This window comes from Pelodiscus sinensis, chromosome 16 (assembly GCF_049634645.1).
Source record: "Pelodiscus sinensis isolate JC-2024 chromosome 16, ASM4963464v1, whole genome shotgun sequence".
Classification (NCBI taxonomy): domain Eukaryota; kingdom Metazoa; phylum Chordata; order Testudines; family Trionychidae; genus Pelodiscus; species Pelodiscus sinensis.
In genome coordinates this window covers 21,124,070-21,142,045 of record NC_134726.1, presented here as the reverse complement: position 1 = coordinate 21,142,045, position 17,976 = coordinate 21,124,070, and the positions used below count along the sequence as shown (strand labels likewise).

General features: G+C 45.0%; 1 protein-coding gene across 1 annotated transcript in view; it reads right to left on the bottom strand.

The window, feature by feature from the left end:
• Positions 1–17,976, bottom strand: part of VPS35L (VPS35 endosomal protein sorting factor like) — a 144,944-nt gene that overhangs the window by 92,575 nt on the left and 34,393 nt on the right. The window contains exons 9-10 of the mRNA XM_006123143.4: positions 13,087–13,146; positions 1,328–1,424 (exon numbers count right to left, since the gene is read on the bottom strand). Coding sequence (XP_006123205.2) covers positions 1,328–1,424; positions 13,087–13,146 — 157 coding nt within the window. The remainder of the gene's footprint in view (positions 1–1,327; positions 1,425–13,086; positions 13,147–17,976) is intronic.

Below are 17,976 nucleotides of genomic sequence, written 5' to 3'. Positions count from 1 at the left end.
AGCTTTTTAGTGTGTAGTGTGTGTAAGTTATTTTATTGTTTATAATATGATTTCTCTGTAATGCTTTGTGCCTTAAGAATAAAGTAGGCTTTCTTAGAAAGAGCAGCATGGTAACTTATATTCATTCTGTAGCAATTACTTTATCATCTATCTCTGACGGGAAAGCAAGCAGATAGGTACCCTTGTACAATTTTTCTGTGCTGCAAGTTACAATAAAAGCAGGGGAACTGTGCAGCCTGAGAATACCCCAGTCAAAAATCTCACCCAAGAAAGGCAACAGCTGCAGAGCTGAAGACCAAGAGTGGGCACCTTTGCTAAACCACTGGGGGGAAACACAGACTCAGTTGCCTTGAACTGTGACAACTCCCGGGCTACGAAATTAATTTCTCTTGGGCACCACATACCATGGTTAGTCTAAAACTTAATAACTGTGACACTTGTTTTCTGGCTTTTATAGCTTTTCCACTTAGTTTTCAAGAATGTACAGTTTACAGCATGTAACCTGAACTTAATCATCATCATGTGCTCATGAGTCAAAGCATTCAAAAACACTTTAAAGCTCAAAATCCAAATAAAATTAAAGGGGTCAATACAAAAAGGGAGAAGAAAGGGCTGGGAAGAGATGATCAATACAGAGTTAACAGAAATTTTGGAAGTTAACTGGTCTGTGTTACCATTAAAAATCCTAGAGATACTTTGGATTTCGGATTCAATTACTATTCAATTACAATTTAGTCCAAGTTGGAATTCACTTCCAATGCAAAGCCTGATGCAGGCACCGTCATCTTGTTCTGTGTATCTATAGTGCCCAACAATGGGGTACCTGGACAAACACTGTACTCAGGAACAAAAAAAAAAAACAACAATAAAAATCTAATAAAACAATTGTAAGCTCCTTTTGCTTTCCTATTTGGAGAAGAATGTTCCAGCAGTTGGGGTACTAGTCTATGTCTTGGGAGACTGAGATTCAATTTCCTGCTTCATCACATTTGGACTGTATGACCAGTGACAAGTCAGCTCGCCTTGCTCTGCCTAAGTTCCCATCTGTTAAAAAAATGAGTATAAGAGCACTTCACTATCTCCCTGGGGTGTTGTGAAATAAATACAATAAAGACTGAGAAGCATTCAAATACTGTTGTGATGGAAGGGGGAATATAAGTACATAAGATACTAGTACATAGATATTTTCAGTCTAAAATCTGAGGTGATAATCACCGTTTAGATTTTCAACATAAACTTCATTTTGTTCTTATATTATTTTAATTCCTTTTAAAACTTCAGGCATAACTGCACCATTTTGACAGTCAACTTCGTTTGAAAAGGATACAATCTGGGAACGAGCTCTCTGATTGAAGCAATCTTGAAGAACCAGTTTAAACAGGTTTCTTTGGCAGTATCATTAACACTTTCTGGAGTAAAATTATCTGTAAAAATATAAAGCCAGAGCCAAGCATATCACATTTAGTTCTAAAATAAATTACATTATTTACATTTATTTAAAATGGCAAATTAAGTATTTTCTTTTCATAAGAAATTAAGCATAAAGTAATGAACTGGACAATGTCATTCTAGCATCTCCTTTTCAGCAATACTGACAACTGCTGGACTGCATAACCAGAATGAGCAGCAATGCTGCGTAACCAGAGCTACACTTCCATTTAATCATAATATTGATTTAATTGGATCTAATTCCTGATGTCAACCCAATAGCTCTCAATGTAATTTATTATTATTTTACAAATCAATAAGTAACTCCTGTGAAATGCTCATATGGAAGAACTAAGAAATACTGCTCTTTATAGTCCTCTCTGCTTTTGTCCTCTTGCATCCTTTCACTCCTTACTCTCGCTCCTCCCGTTGTAGCCTAAAAATCTCTCTTTTCTGAGGAGTGGGATTATGATAAAAAATAATAAGTGTTGTCCCCATCAACCATCACAGTGATAACTGGGGATTCTTAAGTAACTAATATAATTAATACATAATTCTATAAATTAAGCTACAGATTAATACCCGCAGATGGAACACCAAGAGGCATAATCTCCCTGCCTGGGATAGGAACTAATCCTCAACTGATTCTTTGCTTTGTTTCTTTGCATCTAGTACACTACTTCTACTTTGCTTAAGTGATTAATAACAATACATACATAAACTACATCCACAGATACCTAACCACAAGAGGGCCATGGTAACAAACCAACTTACATAATGAGTTGAAATAAGAAGAGGTTACTTACCTCGTAACTGTAGTTCTTCGAGATGTGTTGCTCATGTCCATTCTGATTAGGTGTACGCGCGCCGCGTGCACATATTCCGGAGCTTTTTTCCCTTAGCAGTACCCATAGGGCCAGCAGGGAACCCCCTGGAGTGGCGCCGGTATACCCTGCTGGCCCTCCCACCCCTCAATTCCTTCTTGCCGGCTCCTTCTGACACGGGGAGGTGGGCGGGATGCAGAATGGACATGAGCAACACATCTCGAAGAACTAGTTACGAGGTAAGTAACCTCTTCTTCTTCTTCGAGTGCTTGCTCATGTCCATTCTGATTAGGTGAGTCCCTAGCCGTGTCCCCCCTCCGGAGGCGGGGTCGGAAGGTGACTAACTATTATCTTATCATTCTGCAGAACACAGAACTGCCGTCTCGACAGCAGCATCCTCCCTGGCCAGCTGCGTGATTGCATAATGCGCTGCAAAGGTGTGCACTGATGACCAGGTTGCTGCCCTGCAGATCTCCAGGATCGGCACGCAGGCCAGGAACGCCGCCGACGTCGCCTGGGCTCTAGTGGAATGTGCTGTTATGCGCGGTGGTGGTTTACCCGTGCCCTCGTAGCACAGTCGAATACAGGAAGTAATCCACGAGGATATACGCTGCGTTGAGACTGGCTGACCATACATCCTATCTGCCACCGAAATAAACAGTTGATTTGACTTACAAAACTCTCGTGTCCTAACTATATAAAAAGCCAACACCCTTCTAACGTCCAGGCAGTGCAGAGCCTGTTCCCTGGGCGACGCGTGTGGCTTAGGGTAAAACACTGGCAGGTAAATATCCTGGGACATGTGGAAGTGTGAGACCACCTTGGGAAGAAATCCCGGGTGTGGATGTAACCTCACTTTGTCTTTAAAAAACACAGTGTAAGGTGGTTCTGAGGTGAGAGCCTTAAGCTCAGACACCCGCCTGGCAGAGGTAATGGCCACAAGGAAAGCTACCTTGTAAGATAGCTGTGTCAGGGAGCATGAAGCTAGGGGCTCGAACGGGGGCTTCATAAGGGCAGTCAGGACCAGGTTAAGGTCCCATGCCGGTACCGGAGGCCTCTCATATGGCATCAACCTGTCGACTCCCTTTAGAAACCTTTTAACCAAGGGGTTGGCAAAGATAGACCTTTGCCCCCCCCCCCGGTGTGGAAGGCCACAATGGCCGCCAGGTACACCCTTAGGGAGGCTGTGGCCAGGCCCTGTTTCCGCAGGTGGAGAAGGAATTCCAGGACAGTCGGAACCGCCCCTTCACCTGGAGCGAGCGTCCTGCCCCCCAGCCAGGAAGTAAACCTCCTCCACTTAGCCTCGTAGAGAGCTCTAGTGGACGGCTTCCTACTTTCCAAGAGGACCTCCTGGACATCTCTAGAGCAGGCTCGCTCCGTCACTGAGAGCCACTGAGGAGCCACGCTGCTAGGTGGAGAGATGGAAGGCTCGGGTGGAGTGCCACCCCGGCCTCGCAGCTCTGAGTGATTAGATCTGGCACTAGGGGTAGCCTGAGCGGGCCCTCCACAGTCAGATCCAGCAAGGTGGTGAACCAGTACTGTCGAGGCCATACTGGCGCTATCAGGATGGCCCGAGCCCTGAACCTCTGCACTCTGAGGACTGTGTCGTGGATCAGAGGGAACGGGGGGAAGGCATAGAGTAGGCCCCTGGGCCAGCTGACCTGCAGCGCATCTCCCCGAGAGCCCTGCCCGTGCCCCATGTACGAACAGAACTCCCCGCACTTGGCGTTGCTCGGAGTCGCGAACAGGTCCAGGCGGGGAAACCCCCACCTCTGGAAGACCTCGTGAAGTACATCCCCCCTTAGCACCCACTCGTGCGCCTGGTTTGAACGGCTGAGCCTGTCTGCCAGCCCGTTCCTGGTTCCTGGGAGGTGAGACGCCTCCAGAGAAATGCTGTGGGCTATCCACAGTTCCCATAGCTCTAGGGCTTCCCGGCACAGGGGAGAGGAACGCGCCCCACCCTGTTTGTTGATATAGAACATGGCCGTAGTGTTGTCTGTCAGCACCGCCACCACTCTGTTCTGTAAGTGGGGAAGGAACGCCCTGCAGGCCAACCTGACCGCCCGCAGCTCCTTGATATTTATATGGAGGCGAGCCTCCTCTGCCGACCACATACCTTGTGTCCTGAGGTTGCCCAGTGAGCGCCCCATCCTACGTCCGAGGCAGCCGTGACCAGCTGCAGCGACGGGGACGGCTTGGTGAATTGGACCCCGGCACACACCGTGCTCTCATCCTTCCACCAGTCCAGCGAGCGCAGGACGTCCTGGGGGATAGTTACCACCACATCCAGCGGCGACCTCAAGGGGTTGTGCACTACCTTGAGCCACCCCTGCAATGGGCGCATGCGTAGCCTGGCATGTTGGACCACGTAAGTGCCCGCCGCCATGTGGCCTAGCAGCCTCATGCAGGTCCTCGCCGTCGTAGTCGGGAACTCCTGCAGCCCCACTACCAGCGATTGAATGGTCGAAAATCTGTCTCTCGGCAGGGACGCCTTGCCCATAGGCGAGTCCAGATGGGTCCCCACAAAGTCTATGACCTGCGTGGGCTCCAGCAGTGATTTGGCCTCGTTTATGAGGAGGCCGAGGCCCTCGAACAGAGCTCTGGCCCTTGAGACATGGTCCAGTACCTGTTCTCGAGACTTGCCCTTTATGAGCCAGTCGTCCAGATATGGGAACAGCTGGACCTTGTGCCGCCTCAGGAATGCGGCTACTACGGTCATACATTTAGTAAAGACCCTCGGGGCCGTACACAGTCCAAAGGGGAGGACCGTAAACTGAAAGTGATCCTGCCCCACCGTGAACCGGAGGAATTTTCTGTGACTTGGAAAAATTGAAATGTGGAAGTACGCATCTTTTAAATCGAGAGCAGCATACCAGTCCCCCTTTCTGAGCGATGGGATGATGCGGGCTAGCGTCACCATCCTGAACTTCGTCTTCCTTATAAAGGTGTTCAGGTTTCGGAGGTGTAGTATGGGACGCATACCCCCTTTCGCCTTGGGTACCAGGAAGTAGCGGGAGTAGAAACCCTTTCCCCTTACGTTAGGAGGTACCCTTTCTATGGCACCTTGCATCAACAGGTTGGACACCTCCTGCCGAAGGAGCATCTCGTGAGAGGGGTCCCTGAAAAGGGACGAGGCTGGGGGATGGGAGGCAGGGTAAGAGAGGAAGGGGATAGTATATCCCTGCTTCACCAGGTCTAGGACCCAATGGTCCGACGTGATCTTTAACCATCCCTGGAAAAATAGGGAAAGACGGACCCCAAAGGGCGGACAGATAGGCGCTACTGGTACTCTGCTCTCTGGCGTACCTTCAAAATGAGGGCTTGGCTTGGGGACCGGGGGATGGCCCTGAGCTTCTCTCGGAGTCTGACCGAGGCCCCCTACGCCTGCCCCGAAAATGTCAGGGCGGCCATTGTTGCGGCCTCTCCTGCGACCCCTTTCGTTGTTCTGCCCCCTTCTAGGGTAGGGCCTGGCCTGGAAAGAGCGCCTCTGAGGCGCCGGGGTATGTATCCCTAGCGACTTCAGGGTTGCCCTCGAGTCTTTCAGGCTATGCAGCTTGGAGTCAGTCTGCTCTGAAAATAAGGCCGGCCCCTCAAAGGGCAGGTCCTGGATAGTAGTCTGCACCTCGGGTGGGATGCCAGACACCTGCAGCCAGGCACTACGCCTCATCTCCACCCCTGTGGCCATGATGCAGGCTGCTGAATCGGCTGCGTCCAAGGCCGCCTGGAGAGAGGTACGCGCCACTGCTTGCCCCTCCTCCGTCAAGGCCCCGAACTCCTGGCGGGATTTGGGAGGAAGCTGGCTGGCAAATTTTTGCGTGGACGCCCACATATTAAAAGCATAACGCCCCAGCATCAGTTGCTGGTTAGCTATACGTAGCTGGAGGCCCGCTGTGGCATAGGCCTTCCGGCCGAGCAGGTCCAATCTCCTAGGCTCCTTTGCCTTCGGAGTGGGGCCTGGAGGCCCTTGGTGCTCCTTCTGCCCAGCGGCCTGAACCACTATGGATCCCAGAGCCGGGTGGGTAAACAGATACTCATGCCCCTCGGGTACATAGTATCGTCTCTCGACCCCCTTCTGGGTCGGTGCAATAGAGGCCGGTGTCTGCCACAGGGTTTTAGACAGCTTGTCCACCGTTTTATTCAGTGGGAGCGCCACCCGACCAGGGCCCGCTGCCGCTATGATGTCCACCATCGGATCTAAGTCCTCGTGAACCTCCTCGTGCTGGACCGCAAGGTTGACCGCCAGCCTCCGAAGCAGCTCCTGGTGCACCCTGGAGTCCATGGACGGGGGCTGAAGTGCAGGGTCGGCCAGGGCCTCGTCTGGCGAGGACAACGAGAAGTCCCTTGAGGGGATTGCCTCCTCGGTCAACTGTGCCCCCGGATCGCCCTGACCAATCACCGGGGGTCTCGGCCCCGAAGCTATGGGCAAGCCACTTCCAGGCGGGGGGGCTGTCAAGGGGGTGGCAGATGGGGTGCTCCTTCTTCGGGATGACCCCACTGCCGGCCCCGAAGGGGGAGGCCCCTGGGCCTGATGGTATGCCCAGGGCGTCCAGAAAGCCCACTGGGGTTGCCCCTGCGATTGCTGCTGGACCATCGGATCCCGGTGAGATGATCTGAGCGACGAGCGGGACCTATGGCGAGGCCGCGACCTATATGAGGGCCCAGTCGAAACCACTGACTCAGCCTCCGACTCCGAAGAGTACTCTGATGCCGACCATGGAGGCGCTGATGAAGACTGCACCCTACGTTGGTCTGCCATGGCCGATGGCTTGCCCCTGTGCACCACCCACGGTGCCGGTGGTGGCATGAGTGGAGGCCTTTGCTGCGGCGGTACCGCACCCGGGTGCATCTCATAGACCGGTGCGTACCCCTCTGGTGCCGTCATGTGCACCGGTGCCGCGCTCTGCTGCTGTGCCCCCAAGGAGTAAGCAGGGACCGGTGCCGGGAGCAGCAACAGCGCCGGTGCCATGCGGGACGCCTGTTGCGGCACCACAGGCGGTGCGTAATACGGTGTGGGGCCCTGCACTGCCCAGGGAGCCATCTGCGGCACCGGACCCTGCACCGGTGCCGTCGGCGTAGCGAGCCCACACGCTCCCGGAGTCGCTGCCGGTGCCGTGGGGAGCGGGCCCTGGGTCGGTGCCGGTGTTCGTCCTGGCTCCGGTGCCGGTGTTCTCCCCGGCACCGGGGGAAACTGCTGCTGCTGGGCCGAGGCCTGCCCGTCGCCCAGAGGGTCCCACGGCCCAGCCCTGTCCTGCTGGGGGGCACTAGAGGCCTGTGCCGGCGCGGTCCGCTCCTGCGGTACCGGGCCCTCCCCTTCATCCACCACCATGTGGATGAGGTCCTGGGCTGCCTCAAAGGTCTCTGGGGTGGAAGGCTGACGGACCTCTCCTAGCCCCACTGTCTGCCCAGGGCTCTTGCCCTTGTCTGGGCTGTGCCTCTTCCTAGAAGACTTAGAAGAAAGGTGCCCCTCCTTAGGGCGCACCTTCTGGGCACTCCTCTCTGCCGAGCGACCCCTCGAGCTCTTGGAGGCCCTCAACACCGGTGACGGCGATCTGCGTCTCGGTGCCCTGCTGTCCGACGGTGCCACCGTCGGTGCGCTGCGGGCGGAATGAGGCCGCTCCTCTCCCTGAGGCTGCAGTGCCGACTCCATTAGCAGGAGTTTCAGTCGGAAGTCCCTCTCCTTCTTAGTCCTGGGTTTAAAGCTCTTGCAGATAGAGCAGCTTTCAGCTCGATAAGCCTCACCCAGACACTTAAGGCAGTTAGAATGAGGGTCTCCCCAGGGCATAGGCTTGGAGCAGGAGGCACAGGGTTTGAAGCCCTGGGGCCCTGGCATGCCCTCCCCTGGAGGGAGGGTTCCACTGCTCCCTTATCTAAATAACTATTTACAGTACTTAACAACTACTTAACTAGAAAGAAACTTCAACTGCGAACTATAATACAATGGGTAAGAGATAAGCTGCTAAGAGATAGGCAATAGCCTGAAGCATGCTCCAGCTACCCTCACGGGCGGTAAGAAGGAACTGAGGGGTGGAAGGGCCAGCAGGGGTATATATGCACCGGTATGTAAGAAGGAACTGAAGGGTGGAAGGGCCAGCAGGGGTATATATGCACCGGTATACCGGCGCCACTCCAGGGGGCTCTCTGTTGGCCCTATGGGTACTGCTAAGGGAAAAAAGCTCCGGAATCCGTGCACGCGGCGCGCGTACACCTAATCAGAATGGACATGAGCAAGCACTCGAAGAAGAACTGATATTCTAATCCAATAGGCAGAGACTCCACCATTAGTAAGGGGAAGATGTACAAATGAGGAGAAGCGAAAATAACCCTACTGAATATGCATCAAACATAGGGGTACTAGTACTGTAATAATAAAAGTTTCATTCGAGCCTAGAGGTGCGGAAGAAGGAGATATAGCCCTTCTGAGGTGCCAGAATGATTATTAGTGGCAGCGAGGGAGGAAGGCAATGACAATAAGAAAAGGAAAGCTAACTTTTCAGGTTGTTCTACAAGGGATGGATGTGGGCATATGGAAGCGCAGGTGTACATTCTGTAGTATCTCTGAGTTGGGGTGTTTGTGAGTGTGCTAAATGCATTCATAAACTATTTGTAAATATACAGGTGTTCGTATAGTGTGAATATTGAAATTGTGCCCATTGGAGTTCCCAACTATATAATAATTTGAATAATATTGGGCCTGAGCTTGGAACAAGAACCTGTCAAACCTCAATATTTGAGATTTCAGTCGGGCTGTTTATCAGTTCAAAATTCATACGCCTCAAATCTTGTGCTAACTTGCTTAAGCTACTGTCTGACAAGATACAGGTGTGTAGGTTCTATGCATTACCGTTGAACATAATAAAAGCAAAATATGATGTAAAGCAGTGAACAAAATAAAAAGGCAAGCTAGTACATTGGGCTACATCCCAAACTTTCTTAATCTGCATACTAAAACCCTACTGGTTAAAATTATATTCTCAAGTCATTAGAGAAAGCATGTGGACTAGTTCAATGGTTAAAAACTGTGACTGGCAGTCATGGCTCCAGTGTTCTATTACCAGATATGACATGTTCTCAGGTCCACTGATGGGGAAGGGCAAAGCAGGCAATTGCTTCAGGGCTTGGAGCTCCCAACCACCACTACAGAGGCAGCAGTCAGAATGCCAGGCCCTTTAGAATCACTGCGGGAGTACCACGCAGCACATTCTGGCAGGCTTTGATGCTTTCCTGTGACAGCTGCATTGCCCAATATTAGTGGAATACTCCACATTTCAAAGAAAGGCATGTGACACTCTGAATAATAATGCTGACAAGGAAATGTCTATAGTCAAATGAAGTGTTTAATAACCTTGAAATGGAAGCCTCATAATACAGCCACTATTAAATTTGAGAGCTGTTACAAAAGTGCAAAGTACTTCACCAAAGTCAGCTTCATGGGAAATGCTAAATAGGGATGGAATAATTTAACCCATCATTTTGCTGATACCTATATTTGTGCTAATACCTCACACACACAAACCTGAACAAATCTCAGATACAGAAAGTGGCAACAGGCATAGCTATAAAGGCACTGAATAGGAGGCAAGAATGTGATTCTGTTGCAAATAAAAAATTTGTGGGCTGTATTCATAGGAGTATCACATAGAAGACATGGGAAGTAATAGTTCTGCTCTCCTCAGCATTGATGAGGCCTCAGCTGGAGCAGTCTCTCTAATGTTGGGTGCCACACTTTTTAAAATTTGTGAAAAACTGGAGAGGGTCCAGAGGAGAGCAACAAAAATGAAAAGAGGTTTAGAAAAGCTAACAACTAGCATGGTTAGACTAGAGCAGTGTTTCTCAACCAGCGGTACGAGTACCCTAAGGGGTATACTTGAGAGAAGCTGGGGGGGAGGGTACGCCAACAAAATTTAATTTTTGTTTTAAGTTTTACAGTGCTTCATTTTTGTACTTTTTACACCCCAAAATTTCATCGCCTGCCTGGTTACAATTAAGTTGTTAAAACATGTGTGTTGCAATGGTAGAAAAAAAATTGTGTGTGTATGAAAACTGTAGGTTCTGGGAGTACTTCATTTAAAAAAAAAAAAAGTTGAGAAACTCTGGCCTATAGAACCGAAGAATGAGTGGAGATCTGATAAAAACACCCGCATATGTTAAGGGGTGTTATGGTGATCAATTGTTTTCTGTTTGCACTAAGAGTAGAACAAATAGTCATCTGCTTAATCTGAGTTTTAGGTTAGATATTAATAAAATTGTTGTAACTTTACGGATAGTTGAACAATGGAACAGGTTAAACATGGAGGTAGTAAGATCTAGGTCATGGGAGGTTAATAAGAAAAGGTTGGGCAAACTTCTGTCAGGGATAGTATAGGCATATTTAATACTGCCTCAACATAGCCGGTGGGGGTGGACTAGAGATCTTTTGTGTTACCTTCCAGCCCTACATTTCTGTAATTTCTCTGTTGCAGTATTATCCTGACCCTATCTCCTGCCAGAATCATTCTGCTAAAAAGTGGAGGGAGAGGTAGGAGAAGAATCTTTTGCACTAAGGTAAAGGGCCTCAAACCCAGAAATCCTCAGAGCAGATCTTTCCCTAGGTCGCAAGATACTTGCAAGTTTGTGACCATCCTCAAAGACTGAATCTGTTCCCGCTACCATTAACTCAAATCAGCCTTAACAGTGATTTGCAGTGACACTAGAACCTTTATTTGCACAATAACCCCTCTTTAGAGCTTGTTGTCTGTTTAATTTGCACCCTGATGTTTCACAGCAAACCATAAGAATGGCACCGTCAGCAGCCTAGTAATTTTTAGAAGTACAGACACTCAGCTTCTGGGGAGAAGATTTCATTTCTTTGTTCTGTGTCTATTTATATTTCAATCTTTGTAACTTCCACCTTTTCATGAATCAGCTTTCTGAAGTAGACGTAAAGTATTTCTAAGGGCTCTTTATCTGCACAGCTTGAGACAGATATATTTCTCATTATAAGTTAAGTATTAGATTAACCAATAATAAGCAAGCAGTAGTAGACCTTTGCTTTATCTTCCCTCAATTTTGTCCACTGGACCTGCAGTTTATAAATGATACAGGAACAAAGTTCAAGCCATAATCTGCATGCCTTTCTGTGAGGAACCCAGTAAATATACATACAACCAGAAGTATTTAAAAAAACTGACTGGAAGCAGAATTTTCTTTTCCAGCTCTACTTATTATTCTGCTGTTGTGCTTGTTGTTGTTGTTCCTCAGACACTCAGCCAGTGTTGAAATTTTAGAGAAACAGTGCAATTCCCCACCCCCCACAGCTAGAGGCCAGTTATATAACACAGCGCTTGGAATTGTGATGTCTTTATTTCAAGCATGCAGTAACTGCAAAGACAGTTAAGAATAGTGCTAACCAGAACATAGTTAATATCAACAACCTTCAAAATGCTAATCCCTCAAACTATAACAAAAAGTCATTACAGAGTCATTACAGAGTTATTGATCTAGAAATATACTTGGATCATCTGATTAAAGCAAAGGCAATGATTACTACTTAAACAAAGGTCTTGTTGACACCTTCTTTTCTATAAGAAATTGTTTCATTAGCAAATGCTAAACAAATTAAAATGAATTGCACAAAATCATTGCAATTGTGCCCTCACAGACAAACATAACTCAGGTATCTTTCAATTAGCAAGAGCTACACTGCAGTTTGGTTTTCTGGAGACAGAGAATGCTAAATTAGAAGTTCTAACCTTATTACAACTGAAAGAATGAGTACAAATACCAAAGACTTTGTTTTATTTCACACAGCTGCTCAAGGCAGGGTTCTGCATAAGAAATTGTGAGTGTGTGTACATTACTGGAAAATTTCATTCCTGATACCATTGCTGGTTCAGATTTCTTTCAAGGTATTTTGACTCTTGCTTCATCCAGAGAGAGCTGTCCTTAGGAGGCGGATTGTTAAATAGCAATGAGAAAAAAAAGAAAGCTCACCAAAGAAAATATTATTACTGACTTGTTTCTCATGGTGCTACTGGTTTAGTATTGCAAGCTGTCTGTGATTAAACCAAAAGTACATACTTTTATTTTACAATAAAATGTTCTGGAGCTCATCTACAACATGAAAATAACCATATTTAAACATGGCTGTGACCACAGAGTGTGTTAATATGGTTTATTATTGTCTATGAAGATAGATAAAACCATATTATAAGCATGCTGAAAAAATATAGGAAGAAATTCAGGAGGAGGAAGGAAAGAGAGTAGGAGGAGAGAAGAGAACAAACATTTTTTCTCCTTGTTTTATAAACTAGAGTGATTAGGAATAGTATTCCCATCCTAGCTGTCTCCCACTTCCTCCTGCCTTAAAAGTTACCACCTGCACCCAAGAGACCCTATTAATGTTCAAGATCATTAAAACTGAAAACTAGAACATTTTACTGTACCCAGTTTTATGTCAGGTTATTTATAGAAAGAAGGTAAACTTATGTAAAGCTGTGGGAGGAATGAAAGCAACTTGTTATGGGCTTTTTTTTTTTAAACACTAGGAACAACAACTAAATCCAAATGCAACACACACAAGCAGACTGATTTCTTTTCAGAGGACATTAGTCAGCTAATATTTTAATATTACCCCACGGTCTTGGTCTCATTTAAAAACTCTAGTTCTCCCCCATAAGAATCAAGGTGCACACAAAACTCTTCTGACGCGTGCAAGCAAAACTGAATTTGTTTCAGTATACATGATACATATTGGTGAAAATTCAGTCACTGCTGAAATTTCTTACATCCCAAAACTAGCTTGGTAAACATGATAGATTTCTACAAGAAAAATAGCATTAAGGTGGCACAAAATTACCTGGTAAAGAGCCACGATTATCCATACACATGGATGAAATTCTTTCATATACTAGTTTTCCTGGAAAGAAAATGAGAAGTTAATCTTCAGAAAAGTGTAAAACAAAAATTATGAAATAATGATTTTTTTTTCTATACGCTCCAGGAATCTCACCTGCAAAAACTTCCCTAAACTCTATCACATTAGTCTTAGAAGGGTAGCCATGTTAGTCTGTAACTTTAAAAACAAGTAGTCTTGTGGCACCTTAGAGACTAACATACTATATATATATATATATATATATATATATATATATATATATATATATAGTATCACGAGCTTTAGTGGGCAAAAGCCACTTAATCAGATAATGAGCTGGAAGCTCTATTATATTATGCTGCCATCTAGTGAATCTGAAAGATATGAAATGTTAAAGTGAGGATTTTGCATGCTATAATTTCTCTGGCTTAATTTCCAGTAAGAGCAATGCAGATTGTTGATAAATCAGATTACTCCAACCATCTCTTGTTAGCCAGGAAATAATTTTGGAGTCGTCTCTTCCCTGACAGTTGTTCGCAACTGTCAATAAATAGAAAAGGACATAGAGGGGAAACAAAACCTGGGAAAACAATTGCATTTGAGACATAGCACTTCCTGTTAAACAACAATACTTTTCAAGTTTAAAGGCTGTAATATATTAGTTCCACACTGTTAAAGAAATCCAAGATTGGAGTAAATGACAATTTCCTTTAAGAGGATTAAAATAGATTAAAATGTTTTTGCTGAATTATTTAATCATTTCATAGTCCACATCCAATTAGAGAAAACTTCAATAGTTTAACACTTTGACATACAGGAAGAAACGGAAATGAAATACTGTTAAGGTGTAGGAAGCTGTTACATGATACAGTGATAATTTCCTGAAGCATTACATAATGCACTATTTTAAATTAAGATATAGCTTTAGATTTCAAAACTCAGAGATCCTGACCTTTCCCATAGTTTTGTTTTAACCTCTCTTTGTTAAACACAGAAAGAAAGTGGACCTTTTTCCGTTGGGAGATTTAAAGAAACATATTTGATTTTTTTTAAATAAAACTTCCATTCAAGCATTGTTTGAAGAATGAAGTACCTAATCTAGTCTTTATTATTGTTTGCCTAAATGTTCAACTCACCAACTTTGGGGATCTTACATACTAATTATGGATTGGATAAACAGAGCATCTAATTTAATTAACAAGAATCTCCTTCTTGACCTCAGGAGTTAGGTTTCTTCATGAATTAAAAGAAGAATATGGAACTGTATTAAGGGAAAATTATGAGCTATCTGCCCTGTGTCAAAGACCTCCCCACCATCTATTATAGGTGTCAAACAGAGTGAGGAATTTGAACTTTGTCCCAGCTAAGCCAGTTTCACATAGTTTGGCCAGTCAACAAGATGGAATCAAATCATGTTCAAAACTGAGAAATGCCTGTCCATACTGTATTGCCCTAATTTTGTTCCCTGTAAAGTAAGAACAAGTCCAAAGGAGATGGCTCCAGAAAGGGATACAGGACATAAGCTACTAAAATGAGCAATATGTAGCTATTACCTGAAAATCTAAACACTGGATCTGGCTGGGAACATTTAGATTTAAAAAACTGAAAATACAACTTTATATTTTCCAACTCATCCTAAATTTGCTTACAGTTACAGCCATTAAGCGAACCACAACTATCACCTCCAGAAACTTAGGGAGGGCTCTTACTTATACCTTGATGGAGAAACAGGAAGTTTTAAACATAAAACAACATTTATATTACAGAATAAAGATTTAAAAAGCAACCATGTCCAGACAACAGTATTCTCAAATTCTTCTCCTGCTCACTTAGAATTACAGGTTAGCTGCAATCTGTAAGGCATTTCTGCAGATTTCAGAATGTTTGGCTGAATGTTTCATCATCTGGATTAATTCACAAAAACCCAATTTAAAATAGCTGTCATATCAATAGATTTACTTATGACAAGAAAGTACTTAGAGATCTGATCCAGAGAGATACATCAGTCTCCAGTTATCCTCGAAATTATATTCCTTTCTTTTGCATTTGTGTGATCATCTACCTAAAAGGCAAAATGAGTATAGAAACTCCACAGAAATAATACTTTACTTGTTGTGAAATGTACTCTCCCTAGGAGAAGTCAGCCAACTGAGACAATGGTTTATGAAGTCATAATAAAACATAGCCAACTATTGAATCATCTCAATTCGTATAGTGATAACAAGTGATATTTATCTCATGACTTGACTTTAGTGGTACTAATGTATTACAGCATATTGTATGTACTTATGATTATTTAAGTTTCAAGGTTATTCTGTAAAACAATATCATATCCTGCAACAGAATTGATTGTTGGCTTTCAGAATTTATTTGATAACTATTATGCTACTAGGACAAGCCACAAAGTAATGTACTTGCCTATTTTTGTTTGGGATACAAATTAAACATGTCTTATTAATAGATAGAAACATGGAAAAAAGAAAAAATATTCTGATGAGTCAAAATATAGCAGTAAAGGGACAGTCAACTATTTTAAATTAAATATTTGATATACTTAAAAATTGTTACAAATAGGAAGAGAATCACATGCAAATGGGAAAAATTAAATAATGAAAATATAAACATAGTAATAGAATGTAACGTATAACGTTTTGCACACTCCTTCATAAAAAGACTTAAGGTACTGTACCAAACAAATAGTGACAAATATAAAATAACAGAAAGGCATATACAATAAAAGCAACATGCTATCATGCAAGACAACTTCTTGCATAAGTCTTCCTTCACTAAACAAGGACTAAAGTGTAGCACTCTCTTAGAGAGATGATAAAAACAGATGTAATAAATTGAATGTTAGTAGTTAAATAAAGGGAGAGTAGAGTGGAGAGCAGAATATTTTATGGACTCATTTAGTGTGTCCCAATTTTGAGCCAAGCATTTAGGGGCCACTCAGGGATACCTCGTGGGTGTCTTATACAGAGGCAGAATGCAGCTGAAACAAGACTGTATAGTTATTAGACAGACTGCCTCCAAATTTAAATCTGAGGATTCCTGTGACACCACCAATTTATTAGGGCACAAGCTTTCATGGGTAAAGCCATCATTCATCAGATGAATGGAAGTGGAAGTTACAGAAGCAGGAGTATATGTACAGACAGTCTCCACTATCCTTGCTCTCCGGATCATCATCTTGTTGTGATGAGTATCAGAGGGGTAGCCGTGTTAGTCTGGATCTGCAAAAACGACAAGGAGTCCTGTGGCTCCTTATAGACTAACGGATGTATTGGAGCATAAGCTTTTGTGGGCAAAGACCCTCTTTGCATCTGACGAAGTGGGTCTTTGCCCACAAAAGCTTATGCTCCAATACATCTCTTAGTCTATAAGGTGCCACAGGACTCGTCACTTTTGTTGTGATGAGTGGGCTTGTGCATTCCAATTAACCCGAGAGTGATGCTGTAGGGAGTCTTGTACTTCCAGTAGGTTCACCCATGGTGGCAAGGTCAAAGGATAGGGACCAGATGAAGAACGATCCTAAAAATCCTCAATGGCAGAACAGGCGGAGGATAGAAAGGGTAATGCTACAATGGCTGTAAAGGCGAACGAAGGCTGCAACAGACAGGATTCTCCCAACTGTTGTGGATTCCATGCCATTGGACCCGGGCCTTCTATCCATCAAGGATCATGTGGTAGCTGCAATGCAACAGTCCCCCCACGTTAAAAGAAATCACGCACAAGCATCTTCCTATGCACTACTTTCCTAAGATTAAGCTCTACGGCAACTGGCGAATGGCGACAGGAGCAGGACTGTGAAATCCAGAAGCTTTTAGTCATGGACTAGCATGTAGGCGGTGGATGTGTTTATCAGTTATTTTGTTTAAGGACCGAGGTAGAAGAACAGTCCAGCAGCTGCATCCACGACTGATTAGCCCTATTTAGGATCTGCTCTGTTCACCCCATATGGGGAGGGGACTAGAAAAGGAGTCCTAAACATAATCCACTTCAAACCCCCTCACTGGATAAGCACATCCAGTGGGTACACCTCTATGGAGTCAAAACTGAAGGTTAAATTTTGGAACATGGAATATTTGGACTTTAACGGACAATCCAGACAGTGGATGGACCTGAAAGATACATGGCAATTATTGCCCACAAGCTCCAATGATTTAACATCGACCTAGCTGCCCTGGCAGAAACACGTAGACCAGAAAGGACATCAAAGAGAAGGCAGAGGGTATACCTTTTCTGGAAAAGAACCCCAAAGGTAGAAAAATGAATTTGTGGAGCAGGACCTGCCATCAAGAAAAAAACTGACCAAGATCCTATCTGAAGTCCCTGTTGGTATCAATGAGCGTCTCATGACTCTCTGCTTGAAGTTTGCCAATAAACCAACAGGCAACTGTCATGAGTGCTTACGCCCCAACTTTAGACACCAAAAATGATGTGAAGGAGAAGTTTTACACCCAACTGGACAAAGTCTTGAAAGACATTGCCAAAGACAATAAGTTTATTCTTTTGGGAGATTTCAATGTCAGGGTCGGAAGAGACGCAGACCTCTGGAAGCCCACCATTGGAAAAGAAAGAGTTGGCAGTAGCAATGCCAATGGAGTGCTCCTCCTTACAAAACATGCGGAACATGAGTTTGTCATCACGAACATCCTCTTCCGCCAGAAGAATAAATTTAAGACCTCATGGCAACATCTTCGATCCAAGCACTGGCACCTTCTAGATTATGTCATAGTCCACTCTCAGGATCGGCCCGATGTCCTTCTTACATGTGTGGTTTGATGAGAATGATGTGAAAATCGAAAGTCTGATTGAGGTAAGAAGGAAAGCCTTCAGGGACTGGCAAAGCAACATCAACTGCACAATGAA